This window comes from Helianthus annuus, chromosome 4 (genome assembly GCF_002127325.2).
Source record: "Helianthus annuus cultivar XRQ/B chromosome 4, HanXRQr2.0-SUNRISE, whole genome shotgun sequence".
In the NCBI taxonomy this organism is placed as follows: domain Eukaryota; kingdom Viridiplantae; phylum Streptophyta; class Magnoliopsida; order Asterales; family Asteraceae; genus Helianthus; species Helianthus annuus.
The window spans coordinates 200,192,882-200,218,627 of NC_035436.2; the positions used below are offsets into that span (position 1 = coordinate 200,192,882).

General features: G+C 37.4%; 2 protein-coding genes and 1 non-coding gene across 9 annotated transcripts; 2 read left to right on the forward strand and 1 right to left on the reverse strand.

Moving 5' to 3' along the window:
* Positions 1–48: 48 nt before the first annotated feature.
* On the reverse strand, positions 49–10,629 carry LOC110937893 (beta-amylase 2, chloroplastic). Of its 6 annotated transcripts, none has more exons than XM_022180352.2 (11): positions 10,554–10,629; positions 10,402–10,453; positions 9,793–9,875; positions 9,060–9,110; positions 8,764–8,967; positions 8,502–8,687; positions 8,240–8,404; positions 1,481–1,741; positions 1,197–1,397; positions 889–1,117; positions 49–258 (listed from the first exon to the last, which is right to left on the reverse strand). In XM_022180352.2, exons 3-11 carry the CDS (start codon positions 9,844–9,846, stop codon positions 224–226), a joined length of 1,386 nt encoding a protein of 461 aa, XP_022036044.1. In that variant the 5' UTR covers positions 9,847–9,875; positions 10,402–10,453; positions 10,554–10,629; the 3' UTR covers positions 49–223. The 6 variants fall into 6 exon arrangements, with proteins under 6 accessions (XP_022036044.1, XP_035844673.1, XP_022036046.1 ...); XM_035988780.1 differs by having other exon boundaries at positions 10,546–10,578; XM_022180354.2 differs by lacking the exon at positions 1,197–1,397.
* Positions 10,630–18,421: 7,792 nt separating this feature from the next.
* On the forward strand, positions 18,422–25,443 carry LOC110937894 (callose synthase 11). Of its 2 annotated transcripts, none has more exons than XM_022180355.2 (3): positions 18,422–18,582; positions 18,859–24,189; positions 25,216–25,443. In XM_022180355.2, the coding sequence occupies exon 2, from the start codon at positions 18,911–18,913 to the stop codon at positions 24,176–24,178; it is 5,268 nt and encodes a 1,755-aa protein (XP_022036047.1). In that variant the 5' UTR covers positions 18,422–18,582; positions 18,859–18,910; the 3' UTR covers positions 24,179–24,189; positions 25,216–25,443. The 2 variants fall into 2 exon arrangements, with proteins under 2 accessions (XP_022036047.1, XP_022036048.1); XM_022180356.2 differs by having other exon boundaries at positions 18,581–18,692.
* On the forward strand, positions 21,895–21,970 carry LOC118492005. The gene has a single exon (XR_004892449.1). It is a non-coding gene; the product is annotated as a small nucleolar RNA J33 (small nucleolar RNA).
* Positions 25,444–25,746: the final 303 nt, after the last annotated feature.

The following is a 25,746-nucleotide window of genomic DNA, read 5'->3' on the forward strand; positions in this document are numbered from 1 at the left end:
AGTACACAACACTACCCGATGCTAACATATACGGTGCACACCGAAAAAAGGGTAATTTAACAGAAAATCATAACGCAAACACGACTTCAAGGGTAAACAGATCGTTAAGCGCAAGATTTTCAAAAGATTTCAACTTAAATATGGCATATCACTGTATCATAACTTAAGTTCTAGTAGAGAGCCTAAAGTAAGTTGCAAAACAGCTTAACCGGTAAATCTGGATTCAGTTTAAAAGATCCTCATACTGCACAGCTTCACCTGTTTAAGGGAACAATAATTATTAGACAAGGCTCATCAACATATCAGGGATTTAAGTGAAACTTTAATGCATAGACGCTGATACAGAAAAGATATATTGTTGAACATCTGGCATAATCAAAAGATTATACAAAGCACATGGTTTTATAAAAACATTTTAGAGTAAATTGCCATTTTAGTCCCTGAGTTTTTGTCCAAATTGCCATTTTAGTCCAAATAGTTTTTTTCCTCCTCTGGGTCCCTGACTTTTCCTATTTCTTGTCATTTTGATCACATTGCCTAACTTAGTCTAAAAACCAAGTTATAATCAGGGGTATTTTTGGCATTAAATTATCACGAGGTTTATAAATTATGTTGTAAACTACCCCTGGTTATCACTACACAACAGTTATGCCAAAAATACCCCTGGCTATAACCAGATTTTTAGACTGAGTTAGGCAATGTGATCAAAATGGCAAGAAAATGGAAAAGTCAGGACCCAGAGGAGAAAAAAAAAACTATTTGGACTAAAATGACAATTTGGACCAAACCTCAGGGACTAAAATGGCAATTTACTCAACATTTTATTTGAACTTAAAGCTTACTAGATCATTTGAATATGATATATCAGATGGAGGGAAAGAGACTTACCGTGCATTCTCTTGACGAACCGTCGAAATTCCCTGAAGTTGACTTGTTCTAGGAGAGCTTGATTGAAACCAACGTAGTTAAAAGCAGATATATGCCTAGGAACTGGAAAATTTCTTGGTTTTGCATGTTCTAATAGCTTGTTGTATCCATTCGAACCATTCAACTCATAGCATGGAAGTGCATTTTCACTTGCAACTGGTATATTAGCATCCCATGCAGCATTCAGTACCTAAAATATGTATAAAAAATATATAAAAAAATAACCCGATATTTTCCACCAGTTTAAAGATAACCAGAGAGACGCCTACCTGCCAAAATAACCCTTCGGGGTCAACATCCGTGGGCCACACTATATAATGCTCAGCACATGCAAAGTTCAAAGTAGCTTCATGCCTCTTTAACATTGAAACAATTGGAGCATAGCCATCGCGGTTGGCCCAATTGTAATATCCAGCTGTCAGTTCAGGTGCATGGCTGGCACTTTCGTACCACCAATACATGCCTAATAACTGATCATCCATAAAAACTTTCAAATAAATAAGTAGGAAATGAATAAAACTGGATGGTTACAATTGTGGAACAACCGACTTACTTTCACGGAAAGGGGAACATCTCCAAAGGCCAACTTGGCCTTGGCTAGTACCCTGTCGCCATGATCAATGAGATACTGGGAGTACCATTTCAGAAAAAATCTGCCATATGGGGTACGGTATTCACCATGATAACAAAAGAAATCGGTCTCCACAGGTTGGGAATTATAAGAGCCCGCGCCTTCAGGTGGGTTACCCCACTTTGGGAGTCCTATTGCTTTTGCAGCTTCCTCAAGACACTTACGTAGGTATTTATCATAGCACTGCAAGGTAAAACATGAATTGTAAAATAAAAGAAGAAGATGATTCTTTATTATTTTAAGGGCACACGGGGTGGTCCGTTATACCACCCCGATCACTCGTTAACCCATCACGCTACACCGCCGCCACATGAAGTTTAACGCGTTAAACATATAACGCGTTGAACTTTTGAAATGTTTGGCTTCTTTTTGCTTGACGAACCTTCAAACCCTCGACGAACCCTCAAACCCTCGACGAACCTTTTACTTGACTAGTACATCAATTTGGGCTTACTGTTTTGTCTTGGGCTTTTGGGTTGTTCATCAATTTGGGCTTTTGGAAATGAAAATTAAAAAACTTTAGTGATAAGCAGTACCTAATGAAAAATGGTTTCTAATTTTTATAATTAGTGAAATTTATAATTTAGTGTTTAATTTCTAATTTTAAAATGAAAATTAAAAAAAAAATTGGGAGTGATAGAATTCCATCACTAGTGAACCACCCCCCCTACATTTCTATCACTAGTGATAGAATATTGGGTGATGACATGGCATGATTTGATTGGATAGTGGGAGTGATAGAAACTATCACTAGTGAACCACCCCTCCTCCCTTAATCACAATTAATGTTGGGTTTTTTTTTGCCCATGTGGAAGCCCAACAATAATTCTTATTGGGCCATTTGGTTTTATTTATCTTGAATAAAAGAAGCAGGGGTCTTGAGCTGAAAATAACACCCTAAAATCACAGCAACAACAACACACACACAAAAGAAGAAGTTCATTTTCGCCACTTCAAAAACCTAGCTGCAAAGGTCGTCCATTTCCCGGAGATTGAACCGTTGGATCGCTCTGAATTTTTGGCACAGTCATCCGGACATCAGGGAGACCTTATCCAACGGTGGGTTTGTCCAAATAAGCTCTGGAAGTTCGTCTGCACAGCCTCTGTTTGCTGCTGCAGAATTTGGTGACATTTCCTTCTTTTGTCTTTGTATTTGATTCCATATGCTTGATGTTGTTGATTCCAAGTGTATGATGATTATTGTATGCCTCTAGTAGACCTAGGGAAGACTTTGTATTGCTCTAATTTGGTGATAGTGGATTTGAAGCGGCTCTAGTAGTCCCGTGGTTTTTACTCTCCTTTCTTGAGAGGTTTTCCACGCTAAAATTTGGTGTTCTTATTATTATTGTTTTCGGGCTGTTTGGGGCTGTTTTGATTGTAGTTGGGATACCCTATTTGTTTGCATCCTCACAAGTTCATTCTAGTTTGGGAAAAGTCTTGGTCAAACGAAGTTTGCTTCCGCGTTTGTGTTTACCGTTTGTGACCGGGTTTTGCGTTCTTTTCCCATCAAAGTGGTATCAGAGCCATTGGCTCTTGTTATTGGGTTGAAACTTGATTGAACGATGGAAGCTAATACAAGTAGGATTGTGAATTTGAATGGTTCTAATTATCATGTTTGGAAAGGCAAGATGGAAGATCTCCTTTATGTTAAGGATTATTATATGCCTGTTTTTAATACTGACAAACCGGGTGATAAAACAGATGAAGAGTGGAATATATTGCACAGAAAGGTTTGTGGTTATATTCGTCAATGGGTTGATGATAATGTTTTGAACCATATTAGTGGGGAGACTCATGCTCGTACTTTGTGGAACAAGCTTGAGGAGTTGTATGCTCGGAAGACCGGAATCAATAAACTGTTCTTGATTAAACAGTTGATAAATTTGAAGTACAATGATGGAACTCCTGTTTCTGATCACTTGAATGTTTTTCAGGGTATTATTAATCAGCTTGCAGGAATGGGTATCAAGTTTGAAGACGAGGTACAAGGCTTATGGCTTCTTGGTACTTTACCGGATTCTTGGGAGACTTTTAGGACCTCATTGTCCAACTCTGCAGCAAATGGTATTATTACTATGGAAATGGCTAAAGGCAGTGTTTTAAATGAAGAGATGAGAAGAAAGTCACAAGGTTCCTCTTCACATTCAGATGTCTTAGTTACAGAAAGCAGGGGGAGAGGTCAAAGTAGAGGTCCGAGTAACAAAGAGAAGCATCGTAGTAAGTCTCGAGGTAAGTTTGCTGATTATGAATGTCATCATTGTGGTAGGAAAGGGCACACAATTAAATTCTGCAGACAACTGAAGAAGGAGAAAAGGAAAGCTGACTACAACAATAAGAAGAACAACCATAAGAAAGATGATGGTGGCAATGACACAGCTGAAGTTAATACTGCTACCGAAGAGTTCTTTATTTGTTGTGATGATGATGTGGTGAACATTACACGTGATGATTCGAGTTGGGTTGTTGACAGTGGTGCTACTTGTCATGTGACATCACAAAGGGATTTTTTCTCATCTTATACACCTGGTGACTTTGGGGTTGTTAAGATGGGTAATAATGGGCTATCTAAGATCATTGGTGTTGGAGATGTTTGCTTGAAGTTTGATACTGGGATGGAGTTGGTTTTACATAATGTAAAACATGTTTCAGATATTAGACTTAATTTGATCTCTGCAGGTTTACTTGATGATGATGGTTACCATAGTACCTTTGGTGATGGTGTTTGGAAACTCACTCGTGGTTCTTTGATCGTGGCAAGAGGTAAAAGAAGTTCAAAGTTATATATGGCACATCCGAAGATCTCTACAGATTCAGTCCACTCATTAGTCGATAATGATATGACCGAGTTATGGCATAAAAGACTTGGTCACATGAGTGAGAAAGGGATGCATATATTGTTGAAAAGAAATGCCTTGCCAGATTTAACTAATGTTCATTTGAAGAAGTGTTCTCATTGTCTAGCAGGTAAACAAAGAAGAGTTTCTTTTAAGAGTCACCGTCCTCATAGAAGAAACAATATACTGGATTTGGTGCATTCAGATGTTTGTGGTCCTATGAAGACTAGAACACTTGGGGGCTGCTTATATTTTGTCACATTCATTGATGATCATTCAAGAAAGGTATGGGCTTATACCTTGAAATCTAAAGATCAAGTTTTAGATGTATTTAAGCAGTTTCATGCCTTGGTTGAGAGACAAACTGAGAAGAAGCTCAAGTGTATTCGAACAGATAATGGAGGTGAGTACATTGGTCCTTTTGATGCTTATTGTAGAGAGAAAGGTATTCGGCACCAAAAGACTCCTCCAAAGACACCACAGTTGAATGGTTTAGCAGAGCGGATGAATAGAACATTGGCTGAAAGGGTTAGATGTTTGCTATCACATGCAGGGTTGCCTAATTCCTTTTGGGGTGAAGCTTTGAACACCGCAGTAAATGTTATTAATCGTACTCCTTGTGTTCCTTTGTCTTTTGATGTTCCTGACAGGGTTTGGAGCGGCAAAGATGTTTCATACGATGATTTGCGGGTCTTTGGATGCAAGGCTTTTGTGCATATTCTCAAAGATGAAAGAACAAAGCTTGATGTAAAGACCAAGCCATGTATATTCGTTGGTTATGGGGGAGATGAGTTTGGACACAGGTTTTATGATCCAATCTCGAAGAAACTCATAAGAAGTTTCGATGCTGATTTTATTGAAGATCAAAGTTTGAAAGATATTGAGAAGACAAAGATAGTTCCTCAACATACTGATGATCTTACTGATTTGGATCCAGTTCCTCCACAACACTCTGAGCCACATAATGAAGATGATATTCAACATGATGAACAACACGGTACTGATAATCATGATATTCCAGAGCAGCAAGAGTTAGATGAGGGTCCTCATCCAGAGTTACCAGTGCCAGGTATGCCAACATTTATCCCACTCAGACGGTCTACAAGAAACCGTCATCCTTCCACCCGTTATTCTACTGATGAGTATGTCTTGCTCACTGACGGGGGAGAGCCCGAGTGTTATGAAGAGGCGATGGAAGATGAACACAAAAGGGAGTGGGTTGAAGCCATGCAAGATGAGATGAATTCCTTGTATGAGAACAATACCTTTGAGTTAGTAAAGTTGCCCAAGGGCAAAAGAGCTTTGAAGAACAAGTGGGTCTACAAAGTGAAGACTGAAGAACATACCTCGAGGCCTAGGTACAAAGCCAGATTAGTGGTTAAAGGGTTCAGTCAAAGAAAGGGTATTGATTTTGATGAGATTTTCTCTCCAGTCGTGAAGATGAGTTCCATTCGGGTGATTCTTGGTTTGGCAGCTAGTCTTGATCTTGAGGTTGAGCAAATGGATGTCAAGACAGCTTTCCTTCATGGTGACTTGGATAAAGAAATCTATATGGAGCAACCTGAAGGCTTTCGGGTTAAAGGTAAAGAAGACTATGTCTGTAAGCTTCAGAAAAGTCTTTATGGGTTGAAGCAAGCACCAAGACAGTGGTATAAGAAATTTGAGTCTGTTATGGGGAAGCAAGGCTACCGAAAGACTATTTCAGATCACTGTGTTTTCTTTCAGAGGTTTGGTGATGATGATTTTATCATTTTATTACTCTATGTTGATGACATGTTGATTGTAGGCAAGAATGCAGAGAGAATTGTTCAGCTGAAGAAAGAATTAAGCAAGTCGTTTTCTATGAAAGACTTGGGCCCAGCAAAACAAATTCTTGGTATTCGGATTACTAGAGATAGAGCTTCAAAGAAGTTGCACATGTCACAAGAGCAATACATTGAGAAGGTGCTTAGCAGATTCAACATGGCTAAAGCTAAAGCGGTTAGTTCGCCTCTTACTCCCAATTTTAAACTAACCGATAAAGATTGCCCTTCTTCGAAGGAGGAGATTGAAGACATGGATAAAGTTCCATACGCGTCAGCGGTTGGAAGCTTGATGTATGCAATGGTGTGTACAAGACCTGATATTGCCCATGCAGTAGGTGTTGTTAGTCGGTTTCTATCAAATCCAGGTAAGAAGCATTGGGAAGCAGTTAAGTGGATCTTTAGATATCTACGTGGTTCTTCCAAATTGGGTATAACATTTGGAAATGGAAAGCCAATGCTTATTGGTTATACGGATTCTGATTTGGCGGGAAACAAAGACAACATGAAATCCACTTCTGGATATTTGATGACTTTTGCAGGGGGAGCTGTCTCATGGCAGTCAAGACTGCAAAAGTATGTTGCTTTGTCTACCACTGAGGCTGAGTATGTGGCAGCAACAGAAGCATGCAAAGAACTGTTGTGGTTGAAAAGGTTTATGCAGGAGCTTGGCTTTATGCAACAGCGCTACGTGGTTCTTTGTGATAATCAAAGTGCTATTCACCTTGCAAAGAATTCTATGTTTCACAAGAGAACAAAACATATTGATGTGAAGTATCATTGGATTAGAGATGCGCTTGAAGACAAGTTGTTTGAACTTGATAAAGTTCATACCGATGATAATGGTTCCGATATGTTGACAAAATCTTTGGCAAGGGAGAAGTTGAAGATATGTTGCTCAATCGCCGGGATGGCGAACTCTTCCTCATAGGCCAAAAAGGGGGAGAATTGTTGGGTTTTTTTTGGCCCATGTGGAAGCCCAACAATAATTCTTATTGGGCCATTTGGTTTTATTTATCTTGAATAAAAGAAGCAGGGGTCTTGAGCTGAAAATAACACCCTAAAATCACAGCAACAACAACACACACACAAAAGAAGAAGTTCATTTTCGCCACTTCAAAAACCTAGCTGCAAAGGTCGTCCATTTCCCGGAGATTGAACCGTTGGATCGCTCTGAATTTTTGGCACAGTCATCCGGACATCAGGGAGACCTTATCCAACGGTGGGTTTGTCCAAATAAGCTCTGGAAGTTCGTCTGCACAGCCTCTGTTTGCTGCTGCAGAATTTGGTGACATTTCCTTCTTTTGTCTTTGTATTTGATTCCATATGCTTGATGTTGTTGATTCCAAGTGTATGATGATTATTGTATGCCTCTAGTAGACCTAGGGAAGACTTTGTATTGCTCTAATTTGGTGATAGTGGATTTGAAGCGGCTCTAGTAGTCCCGTGGTTTTTACTCTCCTTTCTTGAGAGGTTTTCCACGCTAAAATTTGGTGTTCTTATTATTATTGTTTTCGGGCTGTTTGGGGCTGTTTTGATTGTAGTTGGGATACCCTATTTGTTTGCATCCTCACAAGTTCATTCTAGTTTGGGAAAAGTCTTGGTCAAACGAAGTTTGCTTCCGCGTTTGTGTTTACCGTTTGTGACCGGGTTTTGCGTTCTTTTCCCATCAATTAAAATGTAGCAAAGTCAGGTAAGGATCAAAATGGGTTTAAGTCAAAACAGGTAAAAATATAGTGTGGGTTTGTGGCTTTAAACCAAAACACTTTTTGTCTATTTTTCAAAAATAATTAGTCTGAATACTAGATTATATTTAACTTGAAATTTATCTGGGTAAAAATATTTAGAAACTTCAGGTTTTTTAGGTGCTGAAAATACAATTTGGGTGTCTTTTGACCTGCTTGACCCATCAGAGATTCGAAACAGCCCTGATTGACAAATTCATAAGCAGCTGAGTCGAAAGTTCCGTCTCTAAGTACTATACATAACCATGTCCATACCAAGCTATCTAGTGGCTATATATTGATTTGTTTATACGCAAGTACCTGGAATTCACCGATACCAGGATACTTCCAACCACGTTTTGCAGGGTTAGACGGGTAACGCAATTCTCCACAAGCCCCTAATCCAATTTGAATCTTGCTAATGCTTCTAGTGTTGAATAATTCACTAAATTCATCCCGAAAGCTTTGCATATACTCAAAGTATACCTGCAAATATCATGCACAAAACGCAACATTTATCATTTTTATTTTTATTTGAAATGTATGCATGCATACACTGTTTGTGATTAGCAAAATTTAATACCTGAACAGCAGTACGGCCTCTCAAAACAGGCTCCTCGTCAATTCCCCAAGTAAGGCATTCAGTGTTTCGGTTTCCATGTCTGTCTGTGAAATAGATATCGGGGTTCTCTTTACCAATCTCTATAATCCATTTAGGTAATGGAATACAAACATCATCATCACGAGATTCATGAAATGACATTACAACCTGAACTCAAATCATATTATCGTTCGTTGGGTTTATAAAACGGTTCAGAAAAATAGATGCGCTACGCAAAACAAACCTGTAACCTAAGACCCAACTCACGCACTATCGAAAAGAGTTGCTTGTAACCTTTCCAGTTGTACTGTTGGGGATCGTTGGCCTCAACAATTCCCCACCATGTGTCGACCATTACCCCATCAACATCAATCGACTTGAGTGTTTCTAGTTGTTTCCTAAGACCATCAGGATCAACCAGCTCACACTCCATGTTAATGATCCCCAACTGGAATTCAAATATAAAAACCAAAACAAGATCAAATAGTGAAGTTGTAAGCAAGTGTTTTAAGAGTAAAACCAATACATTGACAGACTCACCGGTAGCTTAACATAAACAGGAACATACGGTGTGCCAGTGAAATCCCAAGCCTTTGAGACAATGTCAGCATAAACTCGTGATAATTAAAACCATGAAGATAATAATAATAACAACAACAACAACAACATTAATCTAATTCAACTTGCAAAAATCGAATCATTAATCTTGTAAAGATGAAGAATAAAACATTAATTATATTTTTCATTAAGAAAGCAGTTATCTAAAAAAAAGAAAACACAGGACTGGTCATTTGCCTGTGCAATCTGGGTATTCAAAAAGACTGAAACATCCATATATTTCACTATTTCTGTATAGCATTAGCATACTTTACTTTCTGTGTTATATATGAAAAGGTCGTTACCATAGTTGTCGATAGCGAATAGTGGACGATAGCGACAAGCTACCTATACGCTATGTAGCGATAGTGATGAAATAGCAGACGCTATTTCATGTTTAGCGATACACTAGAAGAAAATTTTCGAAAAATTTTATATTTAAAAAAACTAAAAAAAAAATAAAAATTTCGCTATTTGTAGCTACTAGCGACACATGAGCGCTACGCTACGCTATTCGCTATAGCGGGCACTATGCTAGCTATTAACAGCTATGGTCGTTACAAGATTATCTCGATATCCACAAAACCTTGAATGTGGAATCCTTGTTTGATAAGTTATTTGATTGTTACTAGATGTATAATTGAAACTTGCAATACGTGAATAAGAGTGTTCTTACATTCTGCTCATGCAAGAGATTATTATATCTTCGGAGTGGTGATGGAGGACTCATGTAGGCAGGCAGGCACACGGCTTGTCTAGCTAAACAAGAATAGCATACATACAATTAAACTCCAATCAATAGGATGCAGTGGCGGACCTACCCACGGTCATGGGTGGACGGCCGCACCCCTTAAAAAAAATTAGTGTATATTTTAGGCAAAAAAACCCGACCGCACCCCTTGAAAATATGGTTAAACGCCTCATCCGCACCCCAGCAAATAATTGATGGGTCCGCCACTCATAGGATGTTCAAAAGACTGAAACATCCATCTATTTGATTTCTTATTATAAGCTTTGATTTGTTTCTACTTAATAATAATTTCAGCGTTGGTTTATTATAATAAACATACGTACACCACAGGCTATGTATAACTATATCAAAAAGTCAATAACTTGAATCTGAAATCCTTTTTTCATACAAGTTTTTAACTCTCTAATTGCAGAAGAAAGTGTTTTGGGGAAAAACAAAACCCTAAATCAACCAAGACAGATGTATACTTCAACAATATGTTTAAAACAAAAGAAAAGGATGATAAATGAAAGGTTTGATTGATGATAATCTTACATCCTCACTTGAGTTGCGCTTCCGATTATTCAAAAGAGACTGTTTGGGATATCTGTTCACCAACAGGAAACAAATATTGTGCGAAATCAATCAATTGAACACATGATGTAAACGAAGAGTGTAGTATTACTATAAGGTACGTACGTACGTACCAGGAGTCCAGGACCTCTTAATTGCTTCACGGACCGTGGCGAATTAGCAAACCCTAACGCTTTTGTAACAATTACCACCTCACCTTCGTTAACCCTTCCAATTTAGCCCTTCACTTTCATGGTTTTTGACAATTTAGCCCCTTTTTATACTTTTTTAAGTAACTTACAAGTTTTGTCTTTTATGTTTGTCTCAAATTTCAAACGTTGTCATTTACCTTTAAAATTGAGGATTTTTGTACTTAATGTTTGAAAATATTGCACGTTATGTCCTTTAGAACAAACCTAGTTAGAATTTTCTGTTAAGTTATGTCATGTGCATTGCACACGATGGTAGAACAGTCATTTCCCCTCCCCATTTGTGTTTCCCCCTTTTAAAACCTGTTAACACCCCCAATTCATCGCTTTTGTAAATTAGGGCTCAAGATCACCCACCAAATTAGGTGAAACTGTTATTTATAAACCTGAAATTCAAATTATCAAATCCATAGTATTTTTAATTAATATTGTTCATATAAACCTAATCTTTTAATCTATTTTAGTGTTTCATCAAACCTTTTATTAAGATTATAATACTTTGAAAATCATTTAATTTTTATGTTAAATTTTGTTATTTCTTGTAAACAATCGATAAATTATTTCAATAATAAATAAACATGTTAATATTCTTATTATAAATATTTAACAATCAAGAATAAAATTAGTAATTATTAGTAGCATGGGTTAAACACTTAAAGAAATTAAACTTAAACATAAAAATATATGGATTTGGCCTATATTATAACTTATCGGTTCGGTTATTTTCGGTTATTGAAAATGGTTATCCGAAAACCGAATCGAAACTTCCGGTTATTTAAAATCCAAAAACCGAACCGTCTGTTTTTGTTTCGGTTCGGTTTTGTCAGTCATTTCGGTTACGATTCGGTTATTTCGGTTTTCTGCTCACCCCTATATTTTATTTTATAAACTCAATGTTAAGCATGTTATTAGGGTTTTAAGGTGTATGTAAGCATGTATAATAATAAAACACATATGATTACATTCTGAAGAAAATATAAACTCCATGTATTGCTCGGTGTTGAATTAAAAAGTGTATTTGTGAATGTTTACGTATTATGCAAGTACGATTAAGAAAAAAATAATATAAAATATGATTACTATTATGATCAAGTCTTGAATTACAAAAACTGAAAATGAAAATACTAATTAGATTAAAATGGAAAAGAATGAATAATACGAAACGTTACAAGAGGCTTATAATATTGGTTTTGTAAGAGGTCCAATTAAATAGTTCAGATAACAAATGGGAGTGGAAATTTAATGGTGAAGATATAAAACACTCTAATTACGTCCTTTAATTTTATTTTTCCTTAAAAATTCAACCATACTTTACCTACCTTACCTGGCAATAAGTTGGTTAGAACTTTGAAAAATTACTAATTTCACGAAACAAAAATATTTATCTTTTTTATAAATAATAGCCTAAACGTTAACACTCGTATTTATATGATGATAACCTACTTGTAAAACGAAATACAAAATCAGTTTATGTTTTGGTAAATTTGTAATGTCAACAATGTATGTAATAGAATAGACCTAGAAAATGTATTTTAGGAAGTGATTTGTAATTATTATCTTCCCATATTATTGGGTCATGTATTCTGTATATATGTATTGTTATGAATGAGAAAAGGATCAAGGTATTGAACCATATCTTTCATGGTATCAAGAGTCTAGGTTACCCTAACCTGTTTTCGCCGCCCCCCCCCCTCCCCCTCTTTGTCGTCGTCCTGTTCTTCACCTCTCACCGATCCTCATGTCTTCTCCAGCTATTCATCCTGCTATCACCGTCAACAACATCAAGAACTCGGTCCCGTTAGTTCTTGATCAGCAAACCAACCATTATAATTATGAATAAAACATGAAGACTAAAATTACAAGAAACCTTAAATAAATAAAACATGAAGACTAAAATAGTAACGAATGAGATATTGGATGGAAAAGGGTAAAAATATTGAAATTCGATTCGACCAATCCTTCTAGTTCGTAGGTTCAACCAGTCCGATTGCTAAAAGGTCGGTAAAAATCAAGATATACGAATATTGTCAATCGTGCCGATTTCTGGCCCGACCACTCAAACTCCCAACTAACCGATACCGAAAACATTACTCGATATTGATCATCCTTTATCCATCCTTTGGTCTATTTGCTGCCTATCAGCCTAGGAGCCCAAACAGTCCAACCAAAATCCAGCCCATCACATAACGTATGAGAAAGTGAGAAAGTGACAACTCAAAACAAAAACAAATACGAAAGCTTCATACTTTTTGGGTTCTTGTCTCTTTTAACACATTTCTTTATGTTCCACTACTTCTTCCTAATTTTTTTATTTTAATTCTTTTATAAAACTTTATTCCTAATTTTTATTTTTAATTCTTTAATAAAACATCAGTCGCATCACAGTGAGGTATTCTTCCTAGTTTTTATTTTTAATTCTTTGATAAAACATCAATCGCATCACAACGATTCTAACATATAAACTATGAGATTAAACGCTTTTTCAAACTATGAAGAATTTCAAGAATAGGAACAATCTAGAACAAATGTTATTATTTTTTTCAACGGCCAACAAATCAATCCCGAGCACTCTCGGGGCACCACTGGACAAACGGAGTACTCCGAGAATAACCCGAGTGGTCCACCACCAATTCCGGGAAAAACCCGGTAACCCACCCGCCCGTAGGCACGATGGTAAATTACCGGTAAAACCCGTTTGGCTCAAGAATCGAACCCAGGTTTCCATAGATCTCCTATCACTGTCCACCAGTGCCTCACTCCTTTTATGCATCAAATGGGAATTGAACTTGAGTCTTCAAAGAAGAACTCAAGTCTTCCTACCACTTGAGCTAGAGTTCATTGACAACAAATATTATTTTTTGATTGCGATTAGACTCGCAATGATTTTTCTTGGATATATTTAAAGTAGATAGGTTGTTCAATGCATAATAAATGTAAATCAGACGATCTTGATAACCACATATATACATGTACGTGTTATTTAAATAATATACATAAGACGGTTATTTGATATCAGAATGAAAGATTGGACTGATAAAAGATTAGTCGTTTTGGTTACACAAGTTATATTGGGTTGGACCAGTTCGCCTATAGATATGTTTCATTTTTATTATCTAGCACTTACTTGTTTTATTCTTATATTTTTGAGTAAACTACCAAAATGGTCCGTGAGGTTAGGTCGCTTTTACCACTTTAGTTCAAAACTCAAACCTTTTGAATCTGGGTCCCTGTGGTTTCAATTTTATTGTCATTTTCATCCAAAATCAAAATTCGGTTAGATTTTTCAGTTAACATCCAGTTTTTTTTTTTTTTTTTTGTCTTTTTTCTCCCTTTTAATGAATGACAAAATGGTTTTTAACGTTTTATTTTAACAAATTAAAAAATCTAACCATTTTGCACTTCACTAAAAAGAAGGAAAAAGTCAAAAAAGCTGGATGTTAACAGAATGACCTGATTTTGCTTTTGGTTAAAGTGACCAAACCTCAAACACCATTTTAACAGTTTACTCTATGTTTTTTCTTGACACCTTTGACCCATTTTATTATATTTTATTTGAATTATGAAACTGGTTTATTTATTTAGTTGTTTTTACATCTTTTACATTTAACCCATTGAACTATTGAACTAGAGTTCAGCGTGTGGTTCACAGCAACTTTTCGACCCCTCAGGGGCGAGGCTTTGTTTTTAGTAGATTAGGGTTTTCCATTCAGAAGGGGTTGGCGGCGCAGTTTGTTGCCCGTCTACCTGCTATTCTTATGTAATTTGCCGTGTTGATTGGATTGAACATACACTGAAATTGAAAAAAAATATATATATATATTAATTGTTATAGTAATTTAATTATAAGATATTCAATTCCTTAACCCATTACACTATAAAGAATTTTATAGCAAACTCATTTGACGTGTTTGGCCTATTGAAGCGTTTAGCTTTCTACACTTTAAACACGTCTAAATTGTTTTACATGTTGCACACCTATAAATTGCTTAGTATTAGTTAAGCCTACATTACTGGTCTATACAGTTGATCCGACATGCATATTAATTTACAGTTTTTGGTATGGCCGACAAACATATCTTAAAAGAACTATAAATTGATAACTTGAATTAACTTGTCCGAAACAATATAGGTATGGCAAGTGTAGGGTTAAGTCATTCTACAAAGATTTATAATTGTAAGAAGAATTTATAGAGTGACAAGTGTCCAATAACCTAAAACCTAAACCCACTACACCACAACCCAAAACCTAAACACCACCCAAAAACTTAACTTAACCCCCCCACCTAAAAAATCCTAAATACCCACCACCACCCAAAAACCTAAACCCCCCCTCCCCCCCCCCCCTCACGACAAAAAAAATGGTAGGTGATGGGGGTGGGAGGGTTTAGGTTTTTGGGTGATGGTGGGTATTTAGGTTTTTTTTTAGTGGGTTTTTTTAGAAGCTTTTATACTCTTCTTACAATTATACAATTAAGAGCCTTTGTATTTAATTCTAATCCGGAACTGTATTATTGAAGCCGGATGTTAGATGTAAACCTATTACCTAATCAACATGAAGTGGTAGTGACTAAAGCAAGCTTAGATGTATACGAAAGAACAACATAAAGCCCATATATCTTCCAACCCATCAACCATTTGCCACATGTTCAAAAAGGATCAAAAAGTTTTAAAAATTGAAGATACTTCAAATAGAATAATGAAGGGCTCGTTAGGCTATAAAGATTTTACCAACCAACTATATGATGTCGCCATACATTAAAGAACGATTATCGATTAAAAAGTATATTAAACTAGATTAGTAGATGCCCATGTGTGGGTATATATAATATTATTATGTACATGAGTTGCTGCCAACTAGATGCTTTTCGTTTCTTTGTTAATGTATTTTATATTTTACCCCTTTTTATCTAAATTTCTTCATGATTTTTCACGTGAAAAGTAAATCAATAATTTTTTTTTCAAGTGAAAAAGTAAATCAAGCTTATATCTCTTAAAACAGATGAGAATAGTTTATCATTTGTATGTGTACTATGTAATTTCTTTTTTATAATTTTAACTTTTGCTTTGTTTATAATTTAATTTTTTATTTTTTATTTCAAGAAAACCCCAATTTGTTGTGAATTTTAATATTTAAAAATAAAACATAAAATAAATTTAGTTATGACTTGTAAAATAAAAATAGGAGAGCATATGAAGTTATGTCCAGTGACCTTTACAAACGCTAACGTGGATAAGAAAGACCGAGAGAGAGTTCGAAAACGTCGTTGATTTCCTAGGAAAAGGTCAATGTGCAAGGACCTTCTATGATTTTCTTGAAAACATACACATTTTAACATGTTAATAGAGATGAATCCTAATGTATGGGAGATTTTTTTTACTAGAAATGGGAGATTTTTTTTACTAGAACCATGGTCTAAACATATAAGAGGTCATAAAATCACATTAGTTGTTGCTTGTGACTGGTTCGTAGGAATGACTAATCATACGAGTGGTGACATGTAAAGTTGTATACTTATCATAAAGGGTGAGCATAGAATTGAATTAACTGAAACCGAATTAACCGAACCGAAGCAATAATCGATGGTTCAGTTATTGGTTTTTGAATAACCGAACTTTTGGTTTCGGTTTTGGTTAATGAATCATATATCTAAACCGAAAATAACTGAACCGAACCGATTAGCCAAACATACACACACACATCAAACCCTCTTAATGTAATATTATTTATAAGTTCACGACTCGACTCACTAGATTTTTTTAACCTTTTAGTCCAATTGAGGGTTTATTAGTGTTTGTTTTATTATGTATACATGCCCATTACGTATCTATATACTTTTGTAAGTTTTCTATTCATTAGTTTATATTTTACAAGTTTTATATATATTGGATAATTAACCGAAACTGATCCATAACCAATGGTTAATCGAACAACGGTTAACTAACCATCAATTATGGTTATAGTTAATACTTTCAATTAAGCAACCCCTCGATTAACCGAAACCACAATTAACCGACTTTGCACGCGAGCATATGGGGGCATCATCATAGTTTCAAGTATGTTTGTGTATATTTAGACACATGACAAAAAGAAAAAAGTGGGGCCTACGCAATATTTAATGTCATATATATTAAAAGGATTGGGTTTCCTAAATCAATTTTACAATTTAGCATATGCATTATGTTCATATTATGCATGTCATTAATTACCATATGGCCCCAACAAATTATGGGAATATGGAGTCGGGTTCTATCGTGGTTTGGTCTTCACATGAGATAACGATTAGTGGATAGCTTTTGTGTTGGTCATGTGATTTGTTCGACTTTATATTACATTTTGTCAACACATATATCCATCGCACCCAATATTAACCATTCATACCTCTACATTACCTTGTTTCCTTACAACAACTACTCCTGTTTCTTTACATTACAATTTTCATTACTTATCTAAAGACACAATATATAGTCCCAATCCGACCAACATATCTTTCTAACTCTTTATTCCTTGTTAGTTTTAACTTAAATATATACAGACGGGGTTCATACAATAAAGGGGTTCATACAATCTCATCTTTTTAGCAAGTTAATGGTGTATGGTTAATTGGTTATGACTTTAATGGTTGAGTAACCAACATTTACAGTCTAAGAGAACATTTGTACTTGTTTATAATTTGCATATCAACTTTCAACTAATATATATGATTATCAAATGTCCTTTTTGTCTTATTTGAAACATTATATTGTTATTTCTTCAAGAAAAACACAACTTATTTTGAATTGGAATATTTAAAAATCAAGTAAAAGATTATGACGTGTAAAAGTTTGTTGTTCGTGATTAGTTTATAAGGTTATGGAGTGTGGTTGTTTGCTCATCAAACGTATTGTATATCAGACCAATCTAAAAGTAGACTCTTAAAGAAATTATTAAGAGGTTAATGATCAGTGACGGATTTAGCCATATTTTGTGGATTCCTAATTTCCTATTAAGAACCCAGTTAGTTTAGAAAAAATAATAGTAAGAATTAGTGAAAACCTTGTATGATTTAAAAAAAATAGTAATAATCTATCCAAAGAAACTAATTAGAAAAAAATTCTAGATCCATCACTATTAACAAACACTCTTGCAAACAATAATATCCACCATTCGTTATTTTAAACACTATGTGTATACTTTAAAATTTTCTTCTTTTCATATAACATATTGGTAACATTTTCAAAATCACCTCATTTTGAATTTGAATCTTTTGACTTGTTCTTTCTTTAGGTTTTGTAATTGGATGTGTGTATTTTTCGGCTTTTTGCTAGGCTCTAAAATTTATTTATTTTTTGAATAACAAATTTGGATCACTGACGGATCACTGGAGTATTATCGTGTCATCAGCAGAACCATCCGATCATATCTATCTCCACTAGGCAATAATGCCTATACACCAATTCAGAAGAAAACCCAATAAATTTAGGAAAACCTCCTTTGTGGAATCGAACCCAGAACGTAATGGTCTTAAGCCTTATTTCACCCTAAGATGTCACTACGCTGTAATGCCATGGACGGGCTCTAATATTTATAATAGATGTTTTTCGGTTAAAAAACACCGCTAACGGCACCGTCAACCTAAGCAAGCGGCGGCTTGTGTACAAGGATATACAGGGATCGTGATATGCACGTGACACATCTGTTACAACTTTTGTCTTCTACTCACTCCTCTTAATAATCTTTTCGTATTTCAAATGTCTTTTCTTGATCTTTTCGTATTTCAAAATGTCTTTTTGAAGTAAGAAACACACTCACATCGAGTAGGGGCCCACCCATCTCTCTCTTATCTTTATTCCACAACCCCACTCCCAACCCTCACGTGTATTTCACGTGCCACTACTTCTGTGTAACTTGCAAAACCACCACACAAAAAATTAATCATAAGTTCAAAATTCCAATCGCCAAAACCTAGTCCCTAAGGTACTTTACAATTTTCTTGATTCTGTATATATACATAGGTATACATATACTTACAGTGATGTTGTATCTATATGTGTGAGATTTTTCTTCATTTTCCCCAAATCATAAAGGTACAATTCCTTTTGCTACAATGCCTTATTGGAATACTGGGGATTTAATTGTTGATTTTTAGTGTTAAAATAGTAAAGGGTTTTATCTTTTTTAAGCGATATTCTGTATCTATCTATAACCAGTGTGAATATTTGTTTGAAAAAGTTGGTTAATTCGGTGTTGCAGGTGGTTTTTGAGACGAAACCCAGATCGGAAAACCCGTTAGAATTCTAATGAGATGAATTTGAGACAAAGACCAGCACCCACGCGCGGCCGTGGTGAATCACACGCGCCGCCGCCTGCCGCGAGGTACGAAGAGCCATACAACATAATCCCCATCCACAGTTTACTCTCCGACCACCCGTCTCTCCGGTACCCAGAAGTACGCGCCGCCGCTGCTGCTCTACGCGCCGTCGGGGATCTCCGGCGACCACCGTATCGTGAATGGCGAGATGGGATGGACCTTATGGACTGGTTAGGTGCATTTTTCGGGTTTCAAAACGACAACGTTCGGAATCAACGAGAGCATCTTGTTCTTCACCTTGCAAACGCCCAAATGCGCCTCTCACCGCCTCCGGCCATCGCCGATAACCTCGACCCGAAGGTGTTACATAGCTTTCGCCGTAAGCTCCTCCGAAACTACGAGTCGTGGTGCTCGTATCTCCGAAAGAAATCACAGGTTCGCCTCCCACTTTTCCGACAAAACCCGGAGACTCACCGCCGGGAGCTTTTGTATGTAGCTATGTATCTGTTAATCTGGGGTGAAGCCGGAAACCTCCGGTTCACACCGGAATGCATTTGCTATATTTATCATCATATGACCATGGAGTTGAACCAAGTTCTCTCTGGAGACACTGATGTCAACACTGCCCGCCCGTTTAACCCATCGATATATGGTGAAAACGCGTTTCTAACGAAAGTTGTTACGCCCATTTACAAAACGATTAAAACCGAAGTCGAAAGGAGTAGGAACGGGACTGCCCCGCATAGTGCTTGGAGGAATTACGATGATATAAACGAGTTTTTCTGGAGTCGGAAATGCTTTAAGAAGCTTAAATGGCCGTTGGATCTTTCGAGCAATTTCTTTGTGGATGATCCGAAAGCGACTAACAGGGTTGGGAAAACGGGGTTTGTTGAGCAACGGACGTTTTGGAACATTTTTAGAAACTTTGATCGGTTATGGGTGTTGTTATTCTTGTTCTTCCAAGCTGCGATGATTGTAGCTTGGCGGGAAACCGAGTATCCGTGGGATGCAATCAGGGACCGTGATGTACAAGTTGAGTTGCTTACGGTGTTTATTACGTGGGCTGGTCTTCGATTTGCCCAATCAATTCTGGATGCTGGGACACAGTACAGTTTAGTTTCAAAAGACTCGAAATTGCTTCTGTTTCGAATGGTTATGAAAAGCATGGTGTCGTTAACGTGGACTGCCGTGTTCACCGTCTTCTACGTTCAGATTTGGATTCAAAAGAATTCCGATGGGCGGTGGTCGGATGCTGCGTTAGATAAGATCTACGTTTTCTTGAAATCTGGTTTTGTTTTTGTCGTCCCGGAAGTGCTTGCTTTGATCCTTTTCATTCTTCCATGGGTCAGAAACTTTATAGAAAACACAGATTTCATACTTTTTGACATGTTAACATGGTGGTTTCATTCACGCCTCTATGTAGGAAGAGGTTTACGGGAAGGATTAGTTGATAACATCAAGTATACACTCTTTTGGATAGCCATATTACTCTCGAAGTTTTCGTTTAGTTATTTTCTGCAAATTAAGCCGCTCGTTGCACCCACGAAAGCGTTATTAAGCCTCAGATTATCCCGCTATAACTGGCATGAGTTTTTCAGCAACACGAACCGAATGGCGGTTGTTCTTATATGGACTCCTGTTGTTTTGATGTATTTAGTTGATATTCAGTTATGGTACACGGTATTCTCGGCTTTCGTTGGATCCGTTATCGGTTTATTTTCACATCTGGGGGAGATTCGGAACATCGAGCAGCTCAGGTTACGGTTCCAGTTTTTTGCTAGCGCGTTACAGTTTAATATAATCCCCGAGGATCTAACGTTGGTTGCAAAAGATAACCTTGTCCAGAAGTTACGTAACGCGTATCACCGGTTTAGACTTCGTTACGGGCTCGGTCAACCTCACAAGAAACTGGAATCGAGTCAGGTTGATGCGCGACAGTTTGCTTTGCTTTGGAATGAAATTATTTTTACGATGAGGGAAGAAGATTTGATCAGTAATAAGGATGTGGAGCTACTTGAATTGCCGCCTAATTGTTGGGGCATTATGGTGGTTCGGTGGCCGTGTATTCTTTTGTGTAACGAGCTGCTTCTTGCGCTGAACCAGGCGAGTGAGCTAGCTAGTGCACCTGACCGGTGGGTTTGGTTCAGGATTTCTACCAGTGAGTACAGGCGGTGTGCGGTTATCGAAGCGTATTGTAGCATTCGGTATGTGCTACTCTATATCATTCACGAGAGATCCGAAGAACGCGGAATCGTTACAAGATTTTTCGAGGAAATTGATAAATTGGTAGAGACCGGCAAGTTTACAACCGAATACAAATGTCAAGCGCTTCCTAATATTCATGCTAAGTTAATTATTCTTGTTGACATTCTGATGTCACCGAAACAAGACATGCGCAAATTAGTCGATGTTTTGCAAACGCTTTACGAGCTTATGGTTAAAGAGCTACCACGGTGTAAGAAACCTGTGGGTCAATTGATGCAGCAAGCTCTAGCCCCGCGAAACCCGGCTACAACCGAAGAGGGATTACTTTTCGTGAACAAAGTTCGGTTTCCAAAACCCGATGATGCGTTCTTCCACAGGCAGTTACGGAGGTTAAAAACGATTTTGAGTTCTCGCGACTCGATGCGGAATGTCCCGAAAAACATTGAGGCCCGGAGACGCATTGCGTTCTTTAGCAACTCGGTCTTTATGAATATCCCACGGGCCCCACAAGTTGAAAAAATGATGGCGTTTAGCGTTTTGACACCGTATTATGACGAGGATGTTTTGTACAAAAAAGAATCGCTAAGAAACCCGAACGATGATGGGATCTCAACACTGTTTTATTTACAAAAAATATACGAAGACGAGTGGGAGAATTTTATGGAACGGATGCGGGGTGACGGGATGGAAAATGATGACGAAATTTTTACCACAAGATCTCGGGACCTTCGTGTTTGGGCATCATATCGTGGTCAAACGTTGTCAAGAACGGTTCGTGGAATGATGTATTATTATCGAGCCCTTAAAATTCTCGCGTATCTTGATACTGCTTCTGAGATGGAAATGCAGCAAGGATCAATGGGTCTCTGGGGTTCGAGAAATTTACACCAAAGCCGAGCTGTGAACGAGTTTGGTGCGGTGATGATGAAGTTCACGTATGTTGTTGCATGCCAGATTTACGGGACCCAGAAACGAAAAGGGGAGTCACAAGCCGAAGATATTGCAAATTTGATGAAAAATAATGAAGCGCTTCGTGTCGCTTATGTAGATGAAGTTCATCTGGGTCGGGGGGAGGTCGAGTACTACTCGGTTCTCGTGAAGTATAACCAACAGTTAAAGCAAGAAGAAGAAATTTACCGGATCAAGTTACCGGGCCCGATGAAGCTCGGTGAAGGAAAACCCGAGAACCAAAATCACGCGATTATCTTCACTCGAGGTGATGCACTTCAGACAATCGACATGAACCAAGATCATTCATTTGAGGAGGCGTTAAAGATGCGAAACCTTTTGGAGGAATTCAAGATCAATCACGGGATCCGAAAACCAACCATTCTCGGTGTTCGCGAAAACATATTTACAGGTTCGGTTTCGTCGCTCGCGTGGTTCATGTCAACTCAAGAAATGAGCTTCGTGACACTCGGTCAACGGGTGCTCGCAAACCCTTTAAAAGTTCGAATGCATTACGGTCACCCTGATGTTTTTGACCGGTTCTGGTTCTTGACACGGGGCGGAGTTAGTAAGGCTTCGAAAGTAATCAACATCAGTGAAGACATATTTGCGGGGTTTAATTGTACTTTACGGGGCGGTAACGTGACACATCACGAGTATATTCAAGTAGGAAAAGGTCGGGATGTCGGGTTGAATCAGATCTCGATGTTTGAAGCAAAAGTTTCTTCAGGTAACGGTGAACAGGTTTTGAGTCGGGACGTATACCGGTTAGGACACCGACTCGATTTCTTTCGTATGATGTCGTTTTTTTACACGACAGTCGGATTTTATTACAATACAATGATCATGATTCTGATGGTTTACACTTTTCTGTGGGGCCGGCTATATCTCGCACTGAGTGGGGTCGAGGGTGCAGCCTTGGATAACACTCGGTACAACCGAGCATTCGGTGCAGTCCTGAACCAACAATTCGTGGTTCAGATCGGGGTTTTCACCGCACTTCCAATGATAGTCGAGAACTCGATAGAACACGGGTTTTTATCCGCTGTGTGGGATTACCTGACAATGCAGCTACAACTCGCCTCGATTTTCTTCACGTTCTCAATGGGGACCCGTAGCCACTACTTCGGTCGAACCATTCTTCATGGTGGGGCCAAGTACCGAGCCACGGGACGCGGGTTTGTTGTAGAACATAAAAGTTTTGCCGAGAACTACCGTTTATACGCTCGAAGCCATTTCGTGAAGGGAATCGAGCTCGGTGTGATCTTAATTGTGTATGCCTCGAACACTCCGTTAGCTATAAGTCGTTTCATTTACATAATTCTAAACCTCTCGAGTTGGTTTCTTGTCGTTTCGTGGATTATGGGCCCGTTTGTGTTTAACCCTTCGGGTTTTGATTGGTTGAAAACCGTCTACGATTTTAACGACTTCGTGAAATGGCTTTTTTACGGTGGCGGGTCGCTAGCGAAAGCTGATGTTAGCTGGGAAACATGGTGGTACGAGGAGCAAGATCATTTACGAGCCACCGGATTATGGGGGAAGTTATTGGAAATAATTCTCGATCTACGGTTCTTTTTTTTCCAATATGGTGTCGTGTACCATCTCAATATAGCAGAGGGCAAAACGGGTATCGGCGTGTACTTGATCTCGTGGGTTTTCATGATTGCTGCTGTAGCGGTTTACATTGTGATGGCGTATGCTCAAGACAAATACGCAGCAAATGAACATATCAGATACCGGAAAGTGCAAGTCGTGGTGACGTTTGCAGTCGTGTTTGTGACTCTGATGTTGTTGAACTTTACAGCGTTGACGGTTTTGGATTTGTTCTCGAGTGTGTTGGCATTTATTCCGACCGGGTGGGGGATTATATCGATCGCACAGGTTTTAAGGCCGTTTCTTGAGAGCTCCATTGTTTGGGATTCAGTTGTGTCGTTGGCTCGGATTTATGATTTGTTGATCGGGATGTGTGTTTTGGCTCCCCTTGCGTTTTTATCGTGGATGCCCGGGTTTCAAGCCATGCAAACGAGGATTTTGTTCAATGAAGCGTTTAGTCGTGGGCTTCAGATCTCGAGGATTCTTACCGGGAAGAAGATTAACCCAGAGTCATGATATGTATCCAGGTTATACATTTCTCCTTTTACAATATTTATATCTATATTTAGGCATGTAAATGAACCGAACGAACACGAACAAAGGCATGTTCGTGTTTGTTCTTTTAAGTTTAACCGAACATGAACATATAATCGAATGCATTTTTTTTGTTGATGTTCGTTTATTAAGAAAATGGGTGTGTTCGTGTTCGTTTATGTTCGTTCTTTAAAACTTAAACGAACAGTTCATGAACTTAAATGAACATAAACAAACAAACTTAAACGAACATGAATTATCAAACAATAAACAACACAAATGAACATAATTGAACAAACATAAATGAACATTGATGACTAAACATAAAGTATTTTTTTATATCAATTAGTGATTAATTACGATAAATTTTATTGGATAACCCATTTTTATTACTAAAAAGCCCAATTACCAATTAGTTATATTTATATACGTAGTTAGAAAGTTCATTTTATGTTTAATATGAGTTAATTACTGTTTTCGTCCCTGTGGTTTGTCAAAAATCACTATTTCAGTCCATTAGTTTAAAATTTGTGATTTCAGTCCCTGTAGTTTCACTTTCGTAACCATTTCAGCCCTGTGGTTTCACTTTCGTAACCATTTCAATCTATTATTCTGTTAAGTACAGGGACTAAAATGGTTACGAGGTGGACTGAAATGGTTATGAAAGTGAAACCACAGGGACTGAAATCACAATTTTTAAACTAATGGACTGAAATAGTGATTTTTGACAAACCACAGGGACGAAAACAGTAATTAACTCGTTTAATATTTATATAAAATATAACTACTTGTGTATTTAAATCGAGGCGAACATAAACGAACAAATATAAGCAAATGTAAATAAACAAACATAAATGAATAAACATAAACGAACTTCCTGCTGAACAAGTTCACGAACAGTTCATGAACGTTCGGTTCGTTTACAGGCCTATGACTATATCATTTATGTAGAGTTGATAATCTCGATTCGTTAATGTAAATATGTTGATTTGGGTTGTGTTTTATCGATTAATTTTCAGGATTTTGTCGTATCAAAATGACCTTTACTCCCTTGGGTTCATCAAGCCGCTCAGTAGCTGTCGGTTTTTATGCAGACATAGCTTCGTTAACAGATGTCATGAAGAAACCGGGGGTCGTTTTGTCATTATTTCTTATTGTGTAGCGATTGAACCTTAAAACTTTTGACCCCTATCAACGGGTCAAAACTTTTTTGCCGCAGTAAATAGATTCAGTTCAATTCGTACGTATATATTGTTTATTTGACTACTGCATACAATCATCTCAAAATGTCGCAAAAAACCATCCTCGACAAATTTCTAAATCGAATTTTGATCTGTATGAACTATCGTTTTTACAATTAGGTTTACAGTAAAGCAAAAACATCAACATTAAATAGAGCTGTAAACGAACCGAACGAACACGAACAAGGCCATGTTCGTGTTCGTTCGTTAAGGAAATTAACATGTTCGCGAACTGTTCACGAACGCATACCGAACATAAGTTTATGTTCATGTTCGTTCGTTAAGAAAATTCAGTTGTTCACGAACAGT

What these genes read in the sequence shown, in the direction of transcription:
- LOC110937894 (XM_022180355.2), top strand. Translation starts at nt 18,911, where the DNA reads ATGAATTTGAGACAAAGACCAGCACCCACGCGCGGCCGTGGTGAATCA.
- LOC110937893 (XM_022180352.2), bottom strand. Translation starts at nt 9,846, where the DNA reads ATGAGTCCTCCATCACCACTCCGAAGATATAATAATCTCTTGCATGAG. An exon ending in ATCTCTTGCATGAGCAGAAT is followed by an intron (nt 9,111 to 9,792) that starts GTAAGAACACTC and finishes ATTGTCTCAAAG; the next exon opens with GCTTGGGATTTCACTGGCAC. An exon ending in GTTCGTCAAGAGAATGCACG is followed by an intron (nt 259 to 888) that starts GTAAGTCTCTTT and finishes TCCCTTAAACAG; the next exon opens with GTGAAGCTGTGCAGTATGAG.